Raw genomic sequence first — 15,404 nt, 5'->3', positions numbered from 1 at the left:
GTTGTACTAATATAGTTAGTGCTGTTATTTTATTATTAAAGTAGTCCTAAGCAAGGGTTCTGCTTCTGGGAATTAGGGCAGTCTTTTAAACTCTGTGGAACATATCTGCCTTAACTGATCAAATGCATAGCACTTCACACAAAACGATTCCAGAAATCTTTCATTTTGTTGTGGCTATAGGCAACAGTTATAATTGAGCCACTTGAGAATGTTACTCATTCGACTGTTAGCTGGGGGGAAAAAATCAAACATTTGTTGTTAAGTATACTTTTAAAAAACTTTGAATTGAGGAAACAGTAAACTAAAGCTGGAGAAAGGAGAAGAAGAGTGAATAAATTTGACTACTCTATAATTCCCTTCCCTCTAAATTTTGGATTTCATCTTTAAAACATGGGAGAGATTGTGTGTTTGTGAAATATGTCTAACAAAATCTAGTCCATGACTCAATAACCAAAGTTCTTTCTGTACTGTGGACTCATGGCATATTTCTCCCCACAATATAAAGACAAACTTCCCTCTGCATTCACAACATGGAAAAATGGGCTTCCATATTATATCATCAAGCATGCAGAGAGAAAGCTGCATGTACCATTTCCATGGAAAGTCCACTCCCCTGAGCGACACACTTATACTGACCCAACTCCCAGTGTAGACAGTGCTATGTTGACAGAAGAGCTTCTCCCATCAACATAGCTACCACCTCTCCCATCAGCGTAGGTAGCATCTTCACTGAGTGCTAGCGTGACTGCTCTACTGGTTAAGCTGCGCTTTGGATTTTGTGGATTTTCCACACCCCTGGGTGACGTAGTTAAACCAACGTAAGTTGGTAGTGTAGACCAAGCCTGGTGTAACTTAGAGAGCCCTTGGGCCTGTCTAAGTTTCAGTAGCCTCCCAAGGCTGCCCTGTGAGCCACAGCATGGACCAGAATCTCTTCAGGGTTGTGTGCTGCAGCCCTGCCCCTGACATACTCCTTACACCGGGGCTTTTTGAATGTGTCCTCTGAAGGCAGCCTTTATGGCTTTTTATTACAGTACACTAGAGGAATCCTCTTGCATTCTGGAACTGGAGCTTATAGGACCCCTTTACACCACTTCTGCCCTTTTACTCAGCATAAAGGGTCCAGAGCAAAGGCAAGTTATCGTCCCTGGAGACTTAGTTTAATTTTATAATGACTCCTAAATTATACTGAAACATAGTACTTCTATAGATACAGAGATTTCAGCAATTACAGCTTTGACATCAGAAAGGTATAGATGGTCTGTCATTACCTCTGTCACTGTCCCCACTGCAGTCCGCTCTTGGCAAATGTTGCTATCCACTTCACTGAAAAACTTTTAGATTCAGCTGATTGTATTTCAGCTGCAGCACCTAATTTCACTGAAGAAGATTCTTGAGGCTAATGAGGGGCTTAAATAAAAAATTGATTCTCTTGGATCAAAATATGATGTATTTGACCAACTTTATCTTGAGGGCATAATGGAGGCAGTGAGGAAAAAAACCTAGAAACAATTCCCTGATATAGAAGTTACAGAATATAGTATTAAAACTCTCTCTGGAGTCCAATATAGAACACTGCCTGAAGCATTTTTTAAAAAACCTGTGAGTCTTTTGAGAATTACTGAAAATCTAACAATGTCAGGGGCTTTTGGATTTTCCTTGACACCTGAGTGGGGAGGGCCTGCCTGAATTTACTGTTAATTTCTTTCAGAGTAACAGCCGTGTTAGTCTGTATTCGCAAAAAGAAAAGGAGTACTTGTGGCACCTTAGAGACTAACCAATTTATTTGAGCATGAGCTTTCGTGAGCTACAGCTCACTTCATCGGATGCATACCGTGGAAACTGCAGCAGACTTTATATACACACAGAGAATATGAAACAATACCTCCTCCCACCCCACTGTCCTGCTGGTAATAGCTTATCTAAAGTGATCATCAGGTTGGGCCATTTCCAGCACAAATCCAGGTTTTCTCACCCTCCACGCCCCCCCCCCCCCACACAAATTCACTCTCCTGCTGGTGATAGCCCATCTTTACACAATGTGCATGATAATCAAGTTGGGCCATTTCCTGCACAAATCCAGGTTCTCTCACCCCCCCAGGAAATGGCCCAACTTGATTATCATGCACATTGTGTAAAGAGTTGTCACTTTGGATGGGCTATCACCAGCAGGAGAGTGAATTTGTGTGGGGGGGTGGAGGGTGAGAAAACCTGGATTTGTGCTGGAAATGGCCCAACCTGATGATCACTTTAGATAAGCTATTACCAGCAGGACAGTGGGGTGGGAGGAGGTATTGTTTCATATTCTCTGTGTGTATATAAAGTCTGCTGCAGTTTCCACGGTATGCATCCGATGAAGTGAGCTGTAGCTCACGAAAGCTCATGCTCAAATAAATTGGTTAGTCTCTAAGGTGCCACAAGTACTCCTTTTCTTTTTGTTAATTTCTTAAGTTCTTTGGAGCTTTTTAACCCTCATGTTCAGCTGTGAATGGCCTATCAATTCATTGATCTTGCTTTTAGGGACAAGGACTGTGTTTTCCTTATGTGCAGATAGCATCTATCACATTGTAGGTGCTATTGGAATACAAATAAATGATAATGTATTAGATAATGTAATTGATTTATCTTAGCTAATAGCCTTTCTTTTGACATTTCAATTGTTGGAGATTAATGAAAGTTGGTTGGAGAAAAAAAATAACATTTAACATGAAGATGTAAACATTCACATTTTTCCCTCGGTGTCCAATGTCATACAGGCTTGAAGGGGGAAATTGCTTTCTTTAAGTGCTGAACTTATTTTTGGAGGTTTCTGTTTTATTGCCAGGCAAATTACATCTTATCAAAGATACAGACGCTTAATTTTTTATGATTTTAATTATGAAAATGCTTGTTGGTATCTTAATTTAACATTAGAGGACCTGATGACAAGGACCAAATGATTGACATCTTTTTGATTTAAAGCTATTACCTCCTCTTGGAGAATATACTATTTATCCCTTTGAGTAGGATACTGAACCTTTACAACTGCTAATGATTTAGTATCTGATTTGGTCTGAGTTTTTCTGGTGGTAAATAGCAAGATTTCCATTTGGTTTCAGAGGGAATAGTCTACGGCCTTATTTTTCAAATACAGTTTTTTTCTCATCCTAGAACTTACATAGGTTTTTATAATGGCTGAAAGTTTTTTTAATCTTTTTTTTTTACTATGATGTAAGCTGGATTGATTTATCTTGTCTAATATAATTTTGTCATGTTTATGATTACTTTTATTAAAATGAATTTTTAAAGTGTTTAACAACTAAATATTTAACTAAGTCAAACAATTTCATCATGTATCATGAAACCTGGGGAAAAAATTCTCCTCTGGCATGAGAGTAAGCTTGCTAGTTTTCAAGCTCAAAGTGGTTTCTTTCTGGACTTTTAAAAGTTCCAAATATGAACATAAGAGAAACCCTAACTGCAATCTTACCGGTAGCAACTAAGGTTTATATCTAGAGTCTGAATAAGAAAATTAAGGTTTTCAAATGACCTTAAAACAAATCTCTAGAAATCCTCATGACAGCCCTGGAAACTAGTTGTGTCTGTAAGTTTTTGTCCACGTTCAGATTTTGATTGAGAGACAGGTGATTTATTTCTTGCTCTTTCTTCCATGGTGTTTTTGCCTGTCCCCTTCGTGCTCAGGTTTATCCTGTAGGCCAACTACATGTAATGACCTATTTATGCTTGAGCTTGCCCCCTGGATTTACTGTCTTACCTTCAAGAACTGTCTGTTCCTGCAGACTCTAGATTTGTATAACCTTCAATTTCACTCCCTCCCAAGTGGTCCTAGTTGGGTGTCCTCTTGATACTCACTGGACCACAGTCTGCCCATTTGGCAACCACAATTGCTAACAAACCTGTGTGTTTTTCCCCCCACTTATAAGATATTTCTATATTGTGGCACATAAAAGCCAGCAAGTATAACTGCCTATAAAGACACATATGGCATTAATGGCTTAAGCGTTAAGTGCTTTTTTATAGATTCATAGATTTTTAAGGCCAGAAGGGATAATTAGATCATCTATCTGACCTGTGTATCATAAGCCATTATATTTCACCCAGTTACTTCTGTATTGAGCCCAGTAATTTGTGTTTAACAAAGCATGCCTCCCAGAAAAGCATGCAGTCTTGATAGAAAGACCTGAAAAGATCCACCACTTTGTGGTTACACATTCCCACTGTTAAAAACTGTGTGCCTTGTGTCTAGGTTGAATTTGTCTGTTCCCTATCATATGAAAATCTGTTTGCACTATTATACACATTGCTCCACTAAACCCTAACCACGACATCTAGTAAGAAACCCCAACTTGTTTGAGAGTGAGTGCAATAACATCCACACATTAGTGTTTAAAGATAGTTAAATGATAGTTAGATGAGTGTAAACTCTGCTTCCTGGGTTCCCAGCTAGGAAGGTCAAAATGGCTGACTCTCCTTTCTGAGCTTCTTCATTCTGTCTACATTAATGTAATGTAAAAATCATGAAATTTGGGGGGTTTAATCCAGTGATTCAGGTTTAGTATTCCAGAGAGGGAGGTGAGGGATGATAACATGATGAGTTCTGTACTCTATCTTTGCTCTCTGCAGAAAGCCTGAAAGGTATTGGCTGAAAGAAAACTGTTTGTTGACTGTTCTGAATAGGACAAAATGGTAACAAACACAGTTATGGAGACTCTACTTCCAAGAAGCATTTCTGCTGAATGTTGCTGTTAGTTTAAAAGTTTGTATTCACCAGTGAGTGTCAAATATTTTGGAGGTCTGATGCAACCTCTAATTTCATTTGGATTTATTAAAAGATGCTTCTTGTTTTTCAGCACCCACGGGTGTTACTTTAACATAGCTGTTTACCAAAAGAGTACAGAGCTTGCATTTTTCCTGTGTACATGGAGGAGAAGTTAAACCAGTTTTCTATCCAAGTCAGCCTCAGATAGATGAATCTTCCCATGAAGATTGAGTGTTTCTATTATCAAAGCAGAAGAACTGGAGATTAAAGTCTTCATTTATCCCTGACAGAAAGTGCAATCACTGTTCAATCTCTGCAATCCCTGCTAGAGTTCTTGGGTTTTTTGAGAGGGAAAAAAGCTTTATTAGATGTTGTAGCTTTAAATATTCCAAGAAGACTCTCAATGACGAAAACAAACATTATTTTTCATTTTTTTCCTTGAATGTTGGACACTAGAAAAGTGGAGGATTGTATTACCGGTACATCCTGTCAGTGTAGGCTGCTCAGTATTTAAATGAAATAGTCATGCATTGTAAAATGCCTGAGTGTTCAATAAAGATTTCAAAGAAAGGTACCTAAAAGTTGTGGTTCTTAGGTTAATCTTTTATTTATCTAAAGGATGAAGGAAGCTGTCTACTTCTGTGATATGAACTGCAATCAGCTTAAAAATAATTGACAAATTAATCCCCTCACAGCATTGCAATTGTAAAGGTGTTAGGTTTAATTAGGCCTGTCTGATTGCCTTGTCTAATCAAGAATAAAGGTGGTACCTTTGATGGTTAAGGTCTAGCGGGGACATCCCTGATCTGCCAGTCTTGTACGTTTTAATTATTGATTCCTACCATTTCAGCCCGTCTCACCAAGGACCTGAGTTCTGTGTTAGCTTTACAATGAAAGGCTAAAAACAATAGCTGCCACCAAAGATATATGTAGAGCTGTGTGGGCTTTTAAATATTTCTGAGGGCTCTTTAATCTTTGGAAGTGCTGACCCATATTACCATATGATGTTCATATCCAATACAATTTGTTCTTATTGTTTTCTCCCTACATAATCATGTGATTTGATGTTCTTCATTAACAGAGGCCCACACTCTGATTCACGTTGATTAGTACCATTTCAAAGGTGCTGATTGTGGAGTTACTACTTGCTGTAAGTAAGGGTATCAGAACCATGCCCAAAGTCGGGGGGGGTTTTCACTTATATTCAGTACTCTTACAGCCAATTTCTCATTTTTCTGTCACCAGGAAAATCTTACACTTGGTAGGTAAGCTTCTGTCTGGCTGGTAGAGTTTGAATGGATACTGCTCTGTGAAAAGACTCCTAATACAGGTGTTTGTCACTCTGACCAGTGCAGTCGTGAACAAGATACTGTAGTCTTTGAACGTTTACAATTTTGGCTCCCCTGAGTGTCCAGGGTAGTGGCACATGGGATCTTAAAAGGTTTTAATCTGTTTGGTAAATATTATCAAATGGTTTAAAACGAATGCTTATTTCAAAATAAAGATTATGTGTTTGACTTTCCTTATCATTTTCCACCACAAACAATGGTATTAACTTATGACTTGCATTTTTTGTCATGATGGAGCCGTGATTTTTCTCATTTTTGTCATAAAAAACAACCGCACTTAATTACATTCAGATAACCCAAATTATAAACCAAGGGTCCAATGCTGCAAGCTCTTCTAGCATAAAAAAAGACTTGCAGGATGAGTCATGCAGCTTCATATTCAGAAATCCAAACCCTGATATGTCTTGTTCTCCATGTCGGGTTGCATGTTTTATTTACTTAGTGTGAGTTATAGAATCTTTTCTTTGGTTGTAGGTGAATGAAGCAACAGTGGAACAGCTAGTGCAGCAATATCCATACATAACCTTCAGTACTGTACTGCAAGATTGCAAGAGGACCTTGGAACGGGCTTATCAAATGGGCTGGACACCCAGTATGTCTTCTGCTTCATAACGACCTATGTGATACTACAATTCGACTAATGCATTCAGCAGGTCTAATGGGGACTGCAGATTTTGGTTGTACAATGTTGCAGGAATATTTTAAACCTTTTCATGTTTTTAAATGTCATTTTGCTTTCTGTGAAATATATGTTCAAGAGTCCATCGTTCTAAAAGAGGTTTTTATTTTAGTTTTAAGTTTTAAATTAATGTTTTTTAAAGCAGTGAACATTTTATGTCTGGTGGTACCTCCTGGAATTTTGGAACAGAAACTGGACTCTCTAATTGTAGTTAGACTCATGTAACTGTTCTGAATGTTAATTGTCATCCTAAAAATCTGCAAATCCCCAAAGACATTGAAGAGGGCTCACAACCTTTCATGTTGCAATATAATTGTGAGTTTACACAAGTTACAGTAAAATGGAGTTGACTATACACTGACTTTGATGTACTGTAAAACTATGTACGAATGTTGAAAACAAATCTTAAGAAATGCATTGTATCCTTTTTGTACGCATAAACACAATGTAAAAGCCTTTGGCAGATTTCCTGAAGTGGATTCCTTCTAGTTCTGTGGATGGCTTGAGTTATATTAGATGTTAAGCCTATTTTCTTTTGTTCTATTCCCTTTGCCTCAGTCATGCGTGTTTCCTTTGGTTTGTAAGTGATACCTCAATGCTAGTACCAGTGTAACTGATCGGTATAGGCCTCTGCTGAAACTGGGAGCTAATCTTAATCCATATTATTTCTTAATCCATATATTACTGACACCACCCATGTATTTTAGGATGCACAGTAATATAAGAATCCACAAATAATTGTGATTTTCTTCTAAACATTTTGCTAATTACAAAAATCATTATTTTGAAATTCATTTTTGAATGGAAACCTTAACAAATGATGGTAACTATTGAATGGTTATTCACGTAGACAATCTTACTTGTTTTATGTTGTAGAACAGCAGACGTGATTTTTCCTTAAATAGTCATGTAGGAGATGTTGTATAGATTTCTCAATTTTTGCACCTTGCCATTTTTGTAATAGGTGAGCTAACAGCGCTTTAATTTACCACAGATAACCAATTCCCACCTTGTGAGGTCAAATGCTGCATAGAAGACACCCGCTGTGGGAAATAAGTTATAAGGCCATGTTTATATAGCTTAAAATAAAGTTGTTGTTTTTTCTTTGTTTTTTTTAATTAAACTTTCTGAATGAACCAGTTTTCTTTCACAACGCTGTCATGTTACCGAATTCTGAAATTTCAAGTAAAAAGGAAAGTTCAATTAATAAAAGCCACACCGCTGATTTTCACCGATGTAGTGTGTGGTTGCTAATGTGGGTTCCACTCCTGCAAAGCAAGAGCGTGGCATAGGTGACTTCAGTGGGACTCCATGTGGGCATAAGGGTCCAACCACATGCATCACTTTGCAAGATCAGGGCCTTACTCTAGAAGAGAATAATTGCTCTGGAAGAAAAATTATTCTGGCATCCTCTAAATCGTGTATTTTAAGCCTTGTACTCTCTGCTTTTCATATTTGTTCCCAAGCTCTTGAAGACTACTTTGGTTGGCAATTGTGTACTCTGTTTTTTAATCCAAAACTGATTTATAAGATAATATATGCAGAAAATAGTTGAAGTGAATACATAAAAAGTTTAATTTTCTATATGTGTTGCAAGAGTTAAATTTGACAAGTGTTGATAAGCAGCCATTGAACATACAGATGTTGCAGCTTTGGTTTGAAGTTGCATTAACCTTTAGACGGTTGCAATTTGGTGAAAGGATGATTTTTTGAGGTGTATAACACTGCGTATTTGCTTTTTAAAGGTTATACTCTTTTAATCCAAAATATCAAATGCTCAAATTTCAGCTGACAAATTGCCATTATTGTCCAAGTGTTTTGCTAATCCAGAAGAACTGATGCAGCATAACCTAGAGAACAGTTTTCATATGTCCGTGCAATTCTGCCAAAACTGTATTCCAGTCCCATAGCATTAATTCTTGACAATTACAGAAAGCATCAACTCAAAGTCCAGTGACAGTTGTTAAATGTTTTCTTATTAGACACTTCAAAATGAAGCTGAAAACATTTATCTGGAAAAAATATTAAGTAGAGTTTTGCTTGGAATGTCATAAATACATGTGAACACATATTATGCTGGACTTTTTATTGACTCCAAAATGGCAACAGTATTTTCAGAATAAAGACAGTGAATAATATTGCAGATATAATGGAGAACTCAAGTCATTTCTCTTTAATGTCTTTTTATGAATGCAACAAGACAATTCACACAATTTGTAAGTTTCTATTTTTCCGTGAAAGTTTTGACTTTGAGATTGGTTGCAATAAAAGAGAGAAGCAAAACTGTGTGTCTTTTGTTTGGTTATGTAGATTACTAACACTGTTTAAGTTTTTGTATGTAATATTGGCCTATTACATCACCACTTTTTTTTTGATCTTCTGTTAGGTCAACTCCCTGCCAATGCAGGATTTTTCCCCTGTTGTACATTTGCTAATGCATTTTCCAGTCTAGTTTTAAATGTCCCAAGCAATGAGTCTTTCACCCTTGGAAGATTATTCCATCATCTACTCGATTGTACTATCAAAATATCCAGGTTATATTTTATCTGTCTTATTTCATTAACCATTATACCCACATGTAGCTGCTTAAATAATTCCTCTTCATCCTTGGTATTTACAGCTTTCAGATGTTTGCAGACTGTTATCCTATTATCATGTCCTAGTACTCATTGTGTAGCCAGGCTATACTCATTTAGCCCTTTTAATTCCCCCTCAATAAATCAGAACTACCTAGATACTACAATGATAGGTACATGATAGACAGATTAGAAAGACACGTGACCTCATTAATTTTGCTATTCTTTTCTAAACACCCTCTAGGAAAAAGCGTTCACTGCTTCTTTACCCCTCCCACTATTCTTTCCTCTGTTTTCAAAATGGAAAACAGCTTGCAGTGGAATCCAGACAACTTCCAAGCTGGATTGTCTTGGTTTCTTCAATCCCATTCTATATGCTCCATTATTTTATTTCTTCAAGGGAGTCTAGCAATTTATTGGTACCTGTCATTGTTAAGACACTTTATCCTCTCCCTCTCAGAACTCTTTCAAAATCCTCATTTACTGCTCACAATTTATGTAGTCCGAGACCTTTAATCTGCCTTTACTCCACTATCAACAATGACTCATAGCCCCAAGCTATTCACGCACAAACATATACATCGAGTTTATTTATCTCTATTTTGAAAGCAACTAGACTCCTATCAAGGATCAGGGCCCTACTGTGATTGACTCTGAAAGTACATAATACAAATATAGACCCTCCCCCTGAAGAATTTACAGTCAATAGAGAGTTTTCAAACATAGAACCCTAGGCACACACAGAATCCTAGGGGACCAGACTTTATTTTCAATCACTTGCCACTCTAATTCCAGATTTTAATTCTTCTGTAATCTCCTTTGAATCACTCTCTTTGCAATGGTTGTATAACCATTTTTTTTCTCAGCACCACCACCCCCAAAATAAAAGAAAAAAGGAAAAGAAAGAAAGAGTGTGTGTGTGTGTGTGAGAGAGAGAGAGAGCAAGTGAGTGTCTGTACACGCACCTTTCTGCCTCCCCCACTTAGAGAAGTTCTGTGAACTTCCTGGGTTCAACAGCTAATGTGAATTCCCTAAGAAAAAGTAAACATGTTCTTTGAACATTCACAGAACCTTCACCCACAGGCATTCTATCCCCTCTATGATGCAGAATCTTTCTCTGCCTAGTCCAAGAAACTGCCATTCATGACAGCAGAACTGAAAGACAGCACATTCTGCTCCTGAAATCACAATATTGAGATAGATGCTTTGTTGATTGACTCAGAGATATTATTAAAGGTGTCTTATATATAATGACCTAGCTGATTTTTCTTTTTAAATGGCCATATAGAGTGGAATCCCTGCAAAATGGGGAAATTTACTTTGTGAGAACATAGGGTTTATAGAGAGGGAGCTGAATAGGTTCCTAGGTGAACTGGCTGATGTTCACCTAGATTCTCAAAGGTTCTGACCCATGTTGCTGACTTTAAAAAATATCACTCAGTGTCCTCTTTATACATTTTATTAGAGTTATTAAAAATAAAATCAAGACAAAATCATTACCAGACTACATAAATGCTGCCAAAATATACAATACAGTCATCAAATCAAAATCATATTAAGTTCAAGTGAACAAGTAAATAAGCATATTGGATTGCAATTAAGACCAATTTAGTGAAACAATTGGATTAATGCAGCAGATAATCAATCCTTACAAATTCTAGAAAGGAATCCAAGGAGATGGCTGTCAGTTTGGTTATACACCACAACTAAAGAACTTTGCCAGTGGTGTGCAATCAAAACTTAGCTGGTTGTATATTTTAATATTGCAACCAAATTATTGTTTATCTCTTAAATCACAAACTCAAAGCTGATTAAAGATTCCTCCTTGGATTTTACTATCACAGGCATAGGTGCTGAAACTAGGGATGTTGGGGATGCTGTCACACCCTCTGGCTTGAAGTGGATTCCATTTTTTACAGGGCTGACAGTTTAGTTCAATTGCTCTCAGCACCCCCACTATACAAATTGTTCCAGCACCCCTAATTAATGTGATGGCTAACCTTATCTTCTCCCCAAATGCTGATACAGACGTTACTAAGATTCTTTGATCAACAGAAGCTTCACTTTACAATTTACCACTGATAGTTTTAAAGGCTTCTTAGGACACTTCTACAAAATGGGGACACTTTTAGCAAAGATTTTATAAGGGAGTGTCTTTCCGGTGCCTTCCATATGTGGACTTTACAGGTACTTGTACACACAGGCACGCACACAACCACACTTTCACACCCTGAAATGATTAACGCCTGGGATGTTGCCCAACTAATAAAAACAAAAGTCAAAACTAGAAAAAGGAAACACAAGATACTCACAATAACAGCGGGTTAAACTCTTCAGCGCTGCAATCTTTGGGTTCACATGGAGTACGAGGAGGAGTAGCAGTCAAGGAACCAGACGATGACATTGCAGACATAGTATTTCATTCAGGCTTTTCCAGGTGCAAGGAGACTGGTCAAAACTGGCATGGTCTGTCACTGATGATTTGACTGCCTAAATGATTGAACTCAGGGTTCTTTTGATGGCTTGTTGCCTGGAAAGGCACACAGACCGTCTTCCTTTACCTCAAACTTTATATTGACAGTTCTATCTTACTCCACTTTCAGAACCTCCCACCAATGCCTTTGGGCAAATCAGGTGTGATGTATGCTTTGGATGCCAACAACATGGTGGTCCAATCAAACTGGAATGGAGGAGTTATTAGGATACTATCGATTTGGAAGAGTCACACTTAAGCCATCAGTTCTTCTAAAAACATTCTTGTTGCGTACCATGTGCACTGTGAGTCCATAACACCAAAAAATATCAAAACTAAAAGAGGCACAAGATTACTTTTGAGAAAGATGACAGCGTCTCAGCCAAGTGACAACACTCTTGAACTTACCAACAAAAGATAAAGAGGGCTCAGCCTTTTCTGGTTGCAAAACTTTTGCAATAACTGGTTGCAAAAGATCCTAATAGGAAAAAACAAAACAGCAACCAATGATAATCATGCATTCATCAGCAATTGTTAAAAATAACTTTAGACCTCCTATGATAGGTCATAGATTTTCTTGCAAACAAGATAGTTGGGAAAATTCTCTTATTTCAAATGGGGTGAGAAGTGATACCGCTTGTCTGTTTGGAAATGTCCATCTTAACAGAAAGTTACTTTAAAGCTGACCAGGATAGCCCATTTAAAATTTATGCTAGGTCTGTATATGCTATTTTGCTCACATTCTTATCCATGTCTCCCACCCACTCCTCTGGCAGCATAGACCATGGGTTTTTTTGTTCAGTTTAGTGTTACTGGTGAATTTGGATCTGGGACTGTTGAGTCTGCTCTGCAATCCACAGACACACACTCACACACGAGATACTCCAGCGTTGAATATTTAATTTTCCATAGGTCAGCAACATTTAAAATATTCGATTGGGTGACATGCTTTAGCAAGCTGTTGCTGATAGACAGATGTGGATGTATGCATGTTGCTGAACCAGACAGGTTGGTTACAGAGTTGGGGGTTCTCTTTGCACCCCTCCCCTTTGGAGTTTTAGAGAGGGGTTGTTTGCTTTTTGTTTTTTAAGGATTAACAGTGGAGCATTTACAAAAAAACTAAAGTGGAAACCTTTATGGTTGTTTTAAATAGAGATGTTGCCTTGGTGAATTCAGGTGGTTAATCCCAAAAATGATATTCCTCTGTAAGATTATACTAAATGTAAACATTTATATTTATTTTCTTTTTTACAATTTTACTGGTGACAAGAGTCTGCTGGTCTTCTAAATTATAACTGGAAAAACTTCTGTACTGAGTCATCTGTTGGGGAAAAAGTAACAAACTATTAGATTAATATGAGGAGCTGAGTAAAAAGGGGCTATCTGTCGGAAGTGTTCCATTTTTTTTTCCTCTTTCCTCTTTTGGTTTATGTAGGTTCATTCCCAGTTAATTTAACCTATATTCAGCTAGATAATCAACGGGAAAAATGGTTATTCCCTGGACTTCATGGGAGAGAGGATTGCTTAAAAATGAGCTTAGGTTTGCCCAAAACTCAGCCCAGGTGCAGATGTCTACAGAAACTGAGGCCCTCTTTCAGGTCTGTAACAAAACTTGGATTGGTTGAAGTGTGCTTCTTTTTGAGTTTTGTTCAGAATGTTTTGCACAGTTCTGTATATGAAACTAAGTGGTGCTTCTGTTGGGCTTTAACTGTAAAAGCCTGACAAAATTAAGCTAACGACTTACTGGTAAATATTTGTTTAAGCCCCCAAATCCCTGTAATCTCTCCTGCCACGATTGTGCTCCAGGTACTATATCATCTTTTCTCTGCTTCTAGTCAGTGTCACACTGAGAAGTAGCATGGGGCTGATGACTGGGTGTGTGCAGAGCAAAATACTGAGCTTTACAGACAGGTATTTATTGATCAGTAAATTACACACATAATTTCTTTTCCTATTTTGTGACAAAAAATACAGAAAATATTTAATGCTGAACTAGTCCAGGGCAGAAGAAAACTAGTCTCATTTGGTATCTTTTAGAATTACGCTTGAGTTGAAGAAAATGATTTGTTTTGCTATGTGATGGTTTTGAACTAGGAACGTTATGTATTTCACTTTTTATGGGTTAAGCCCAAGAAAAGAGAAAATACTGTAGCACAACCAAGGATCAGGGTGCAAGGTAATGAGAACACTTTTTAGAATTCCATTTCTGAGGTTGTTTATTCCGGAGCTGGTTAAGCCTGGGCCAGACTGATTGTTTCCTGTCCAATGTCTTCAATTAAAAAACAGACATCAGTAACCTCAAGGTAAGAAACAAGCATTTGCCAAACATTCAAACTTCAACCAAAAGCCTTAAGTGAGAGAATTCCTTGCTATTACATTGCTCTTTTCTTGCCTTCAATATTTCAGGAATTTAAACACATACAGTCCTGTTCTCTTCCACTGCCGCAGCTGTTCTTGATCAGTTGCCCCACCTCTATTGTTCATCAGTGCAGAAAAGAAAAAGTAAGGTGGGACAAAAGGGACGAAATACACCATGTAACAAAGCTTTAGGAAGTTTGCTTACATTCAGACCTTCTGCAACACTTTAAGCTGGAGAAGCCCAGGGTATCCTTTGCAACACAGGCCCTCCTCAGTGTCCTAGAATGCAGGCCAGGGCTTTAAAGAACAATCTGGTCCTGAAGTGGTAAAAGACTACTACAAAATGCACTCACCTTAAACCCATTCAGAAAATTAGTACAGAATGCAGTTGCTCATTAATCAATGCTTCAGACTGCGTTTACCGTACCCCGTGTCCTGTGCATTGCACTGGGTGCCTATACCTTTTTGGATGGAGTTTCAGGTATTTTGTTTAACATGCAGTATGAAGCCCTAAATGATTTGAGATTTGCCTGCTTGAGACACTGTTCATCTCCCTGTGTTGTACTGCCATAACTGCAATCACTGAAGGTGTTATAGCTGTCAGCCGCCTAGTTTAAAATAGCAGGGGCTAGTGGCAGGGCATTTCCCATAGAGAATCCTCTGGGCCACCCTCTGTCTGAATTAGGCGATGATGCTCATATCACACTAATGTGAATGGGTAAGGTGAGTTTCCACCTTGCTGTTGCTATTGCTTGGCTGGAGACATTTCTGTAAGGCTAAAATAATAAAGATGGAAAGTTAGGCCGAGATTTTAAAAAATGGGTGAATTAAATTTTGTGGAAGTTGCTGCGTATGGAGCACTTTTGATCATCTGTTCTAGTTACAGTATTTAGGTGCCTAAATCTAGATTTAAGAGCCTAAATTTCAGCCTCTCTTGTCTTAGAGCTTGACCTTAATTTATTTTTAATATGAAAAGTGAAATGTGAACAACAATATAGAATGTAAGTGAGCAGTGGAGAGATTCTAAAATTGTAGAGTTGCACATTTTTCCTGTTCCTCATGTTCAGGTAGGGTTTTTTCTTTTGTATGTATGTTTCAATAAGCCCTTTATAACCCCCATCGTACAGTGTCCTAGCAGTCCCTTACTTAACTTGAGCCCATTTATCAGGGCTGTTGGGGAAAATGTGTCACAAAATGGGTGGAGTTTCAGTAA

The 15,404-nt window shown here is 37.8% G+C and overlaps 1 protein-coding gene across 1 annotated transcript in view; it reads left to right on the top strand.

Moving 5' to 3' along the window:
* Positions 1–9,056, top strand: part of FBXL17 (F-box and leucine rich repeat protein 17) — a 488,246-nt gene extending 479,190 nt beyond the window's left edge. Inside the window, exon 9 of the mRNA XM_084629250.1 lies at positions 6,580–9,056. Coding sequence (XP_084485376.1) covers positions 6,580–6,717 — 138 coding nt within the window. The 3' untranslated portion in view covers positions 6,718–9,056. The remainder of the gene's footprint in view (positions 1–6,579) is intronic.
* Positions 9,057–15,404: the final 6,348 nt, after the last annotated feature.

Source organism: Lepidochelys olivacea (genome assembly GCF_965140295.1).
Source record: "Lepidochelys olivacea isolate rLepOli2 genome assembly, chromosome: 5".
NCBI classification, from domain to species: Eukaryota; Metazoa; Chordata; order Testudines; family Cheloniidae; genus Lepidochelys; species Lepidochelys olivacea.
Note: the sequence above shows the minus strand (reverse complement) of the source record. Positions and strands in the feature narration are given on the sequence as shown.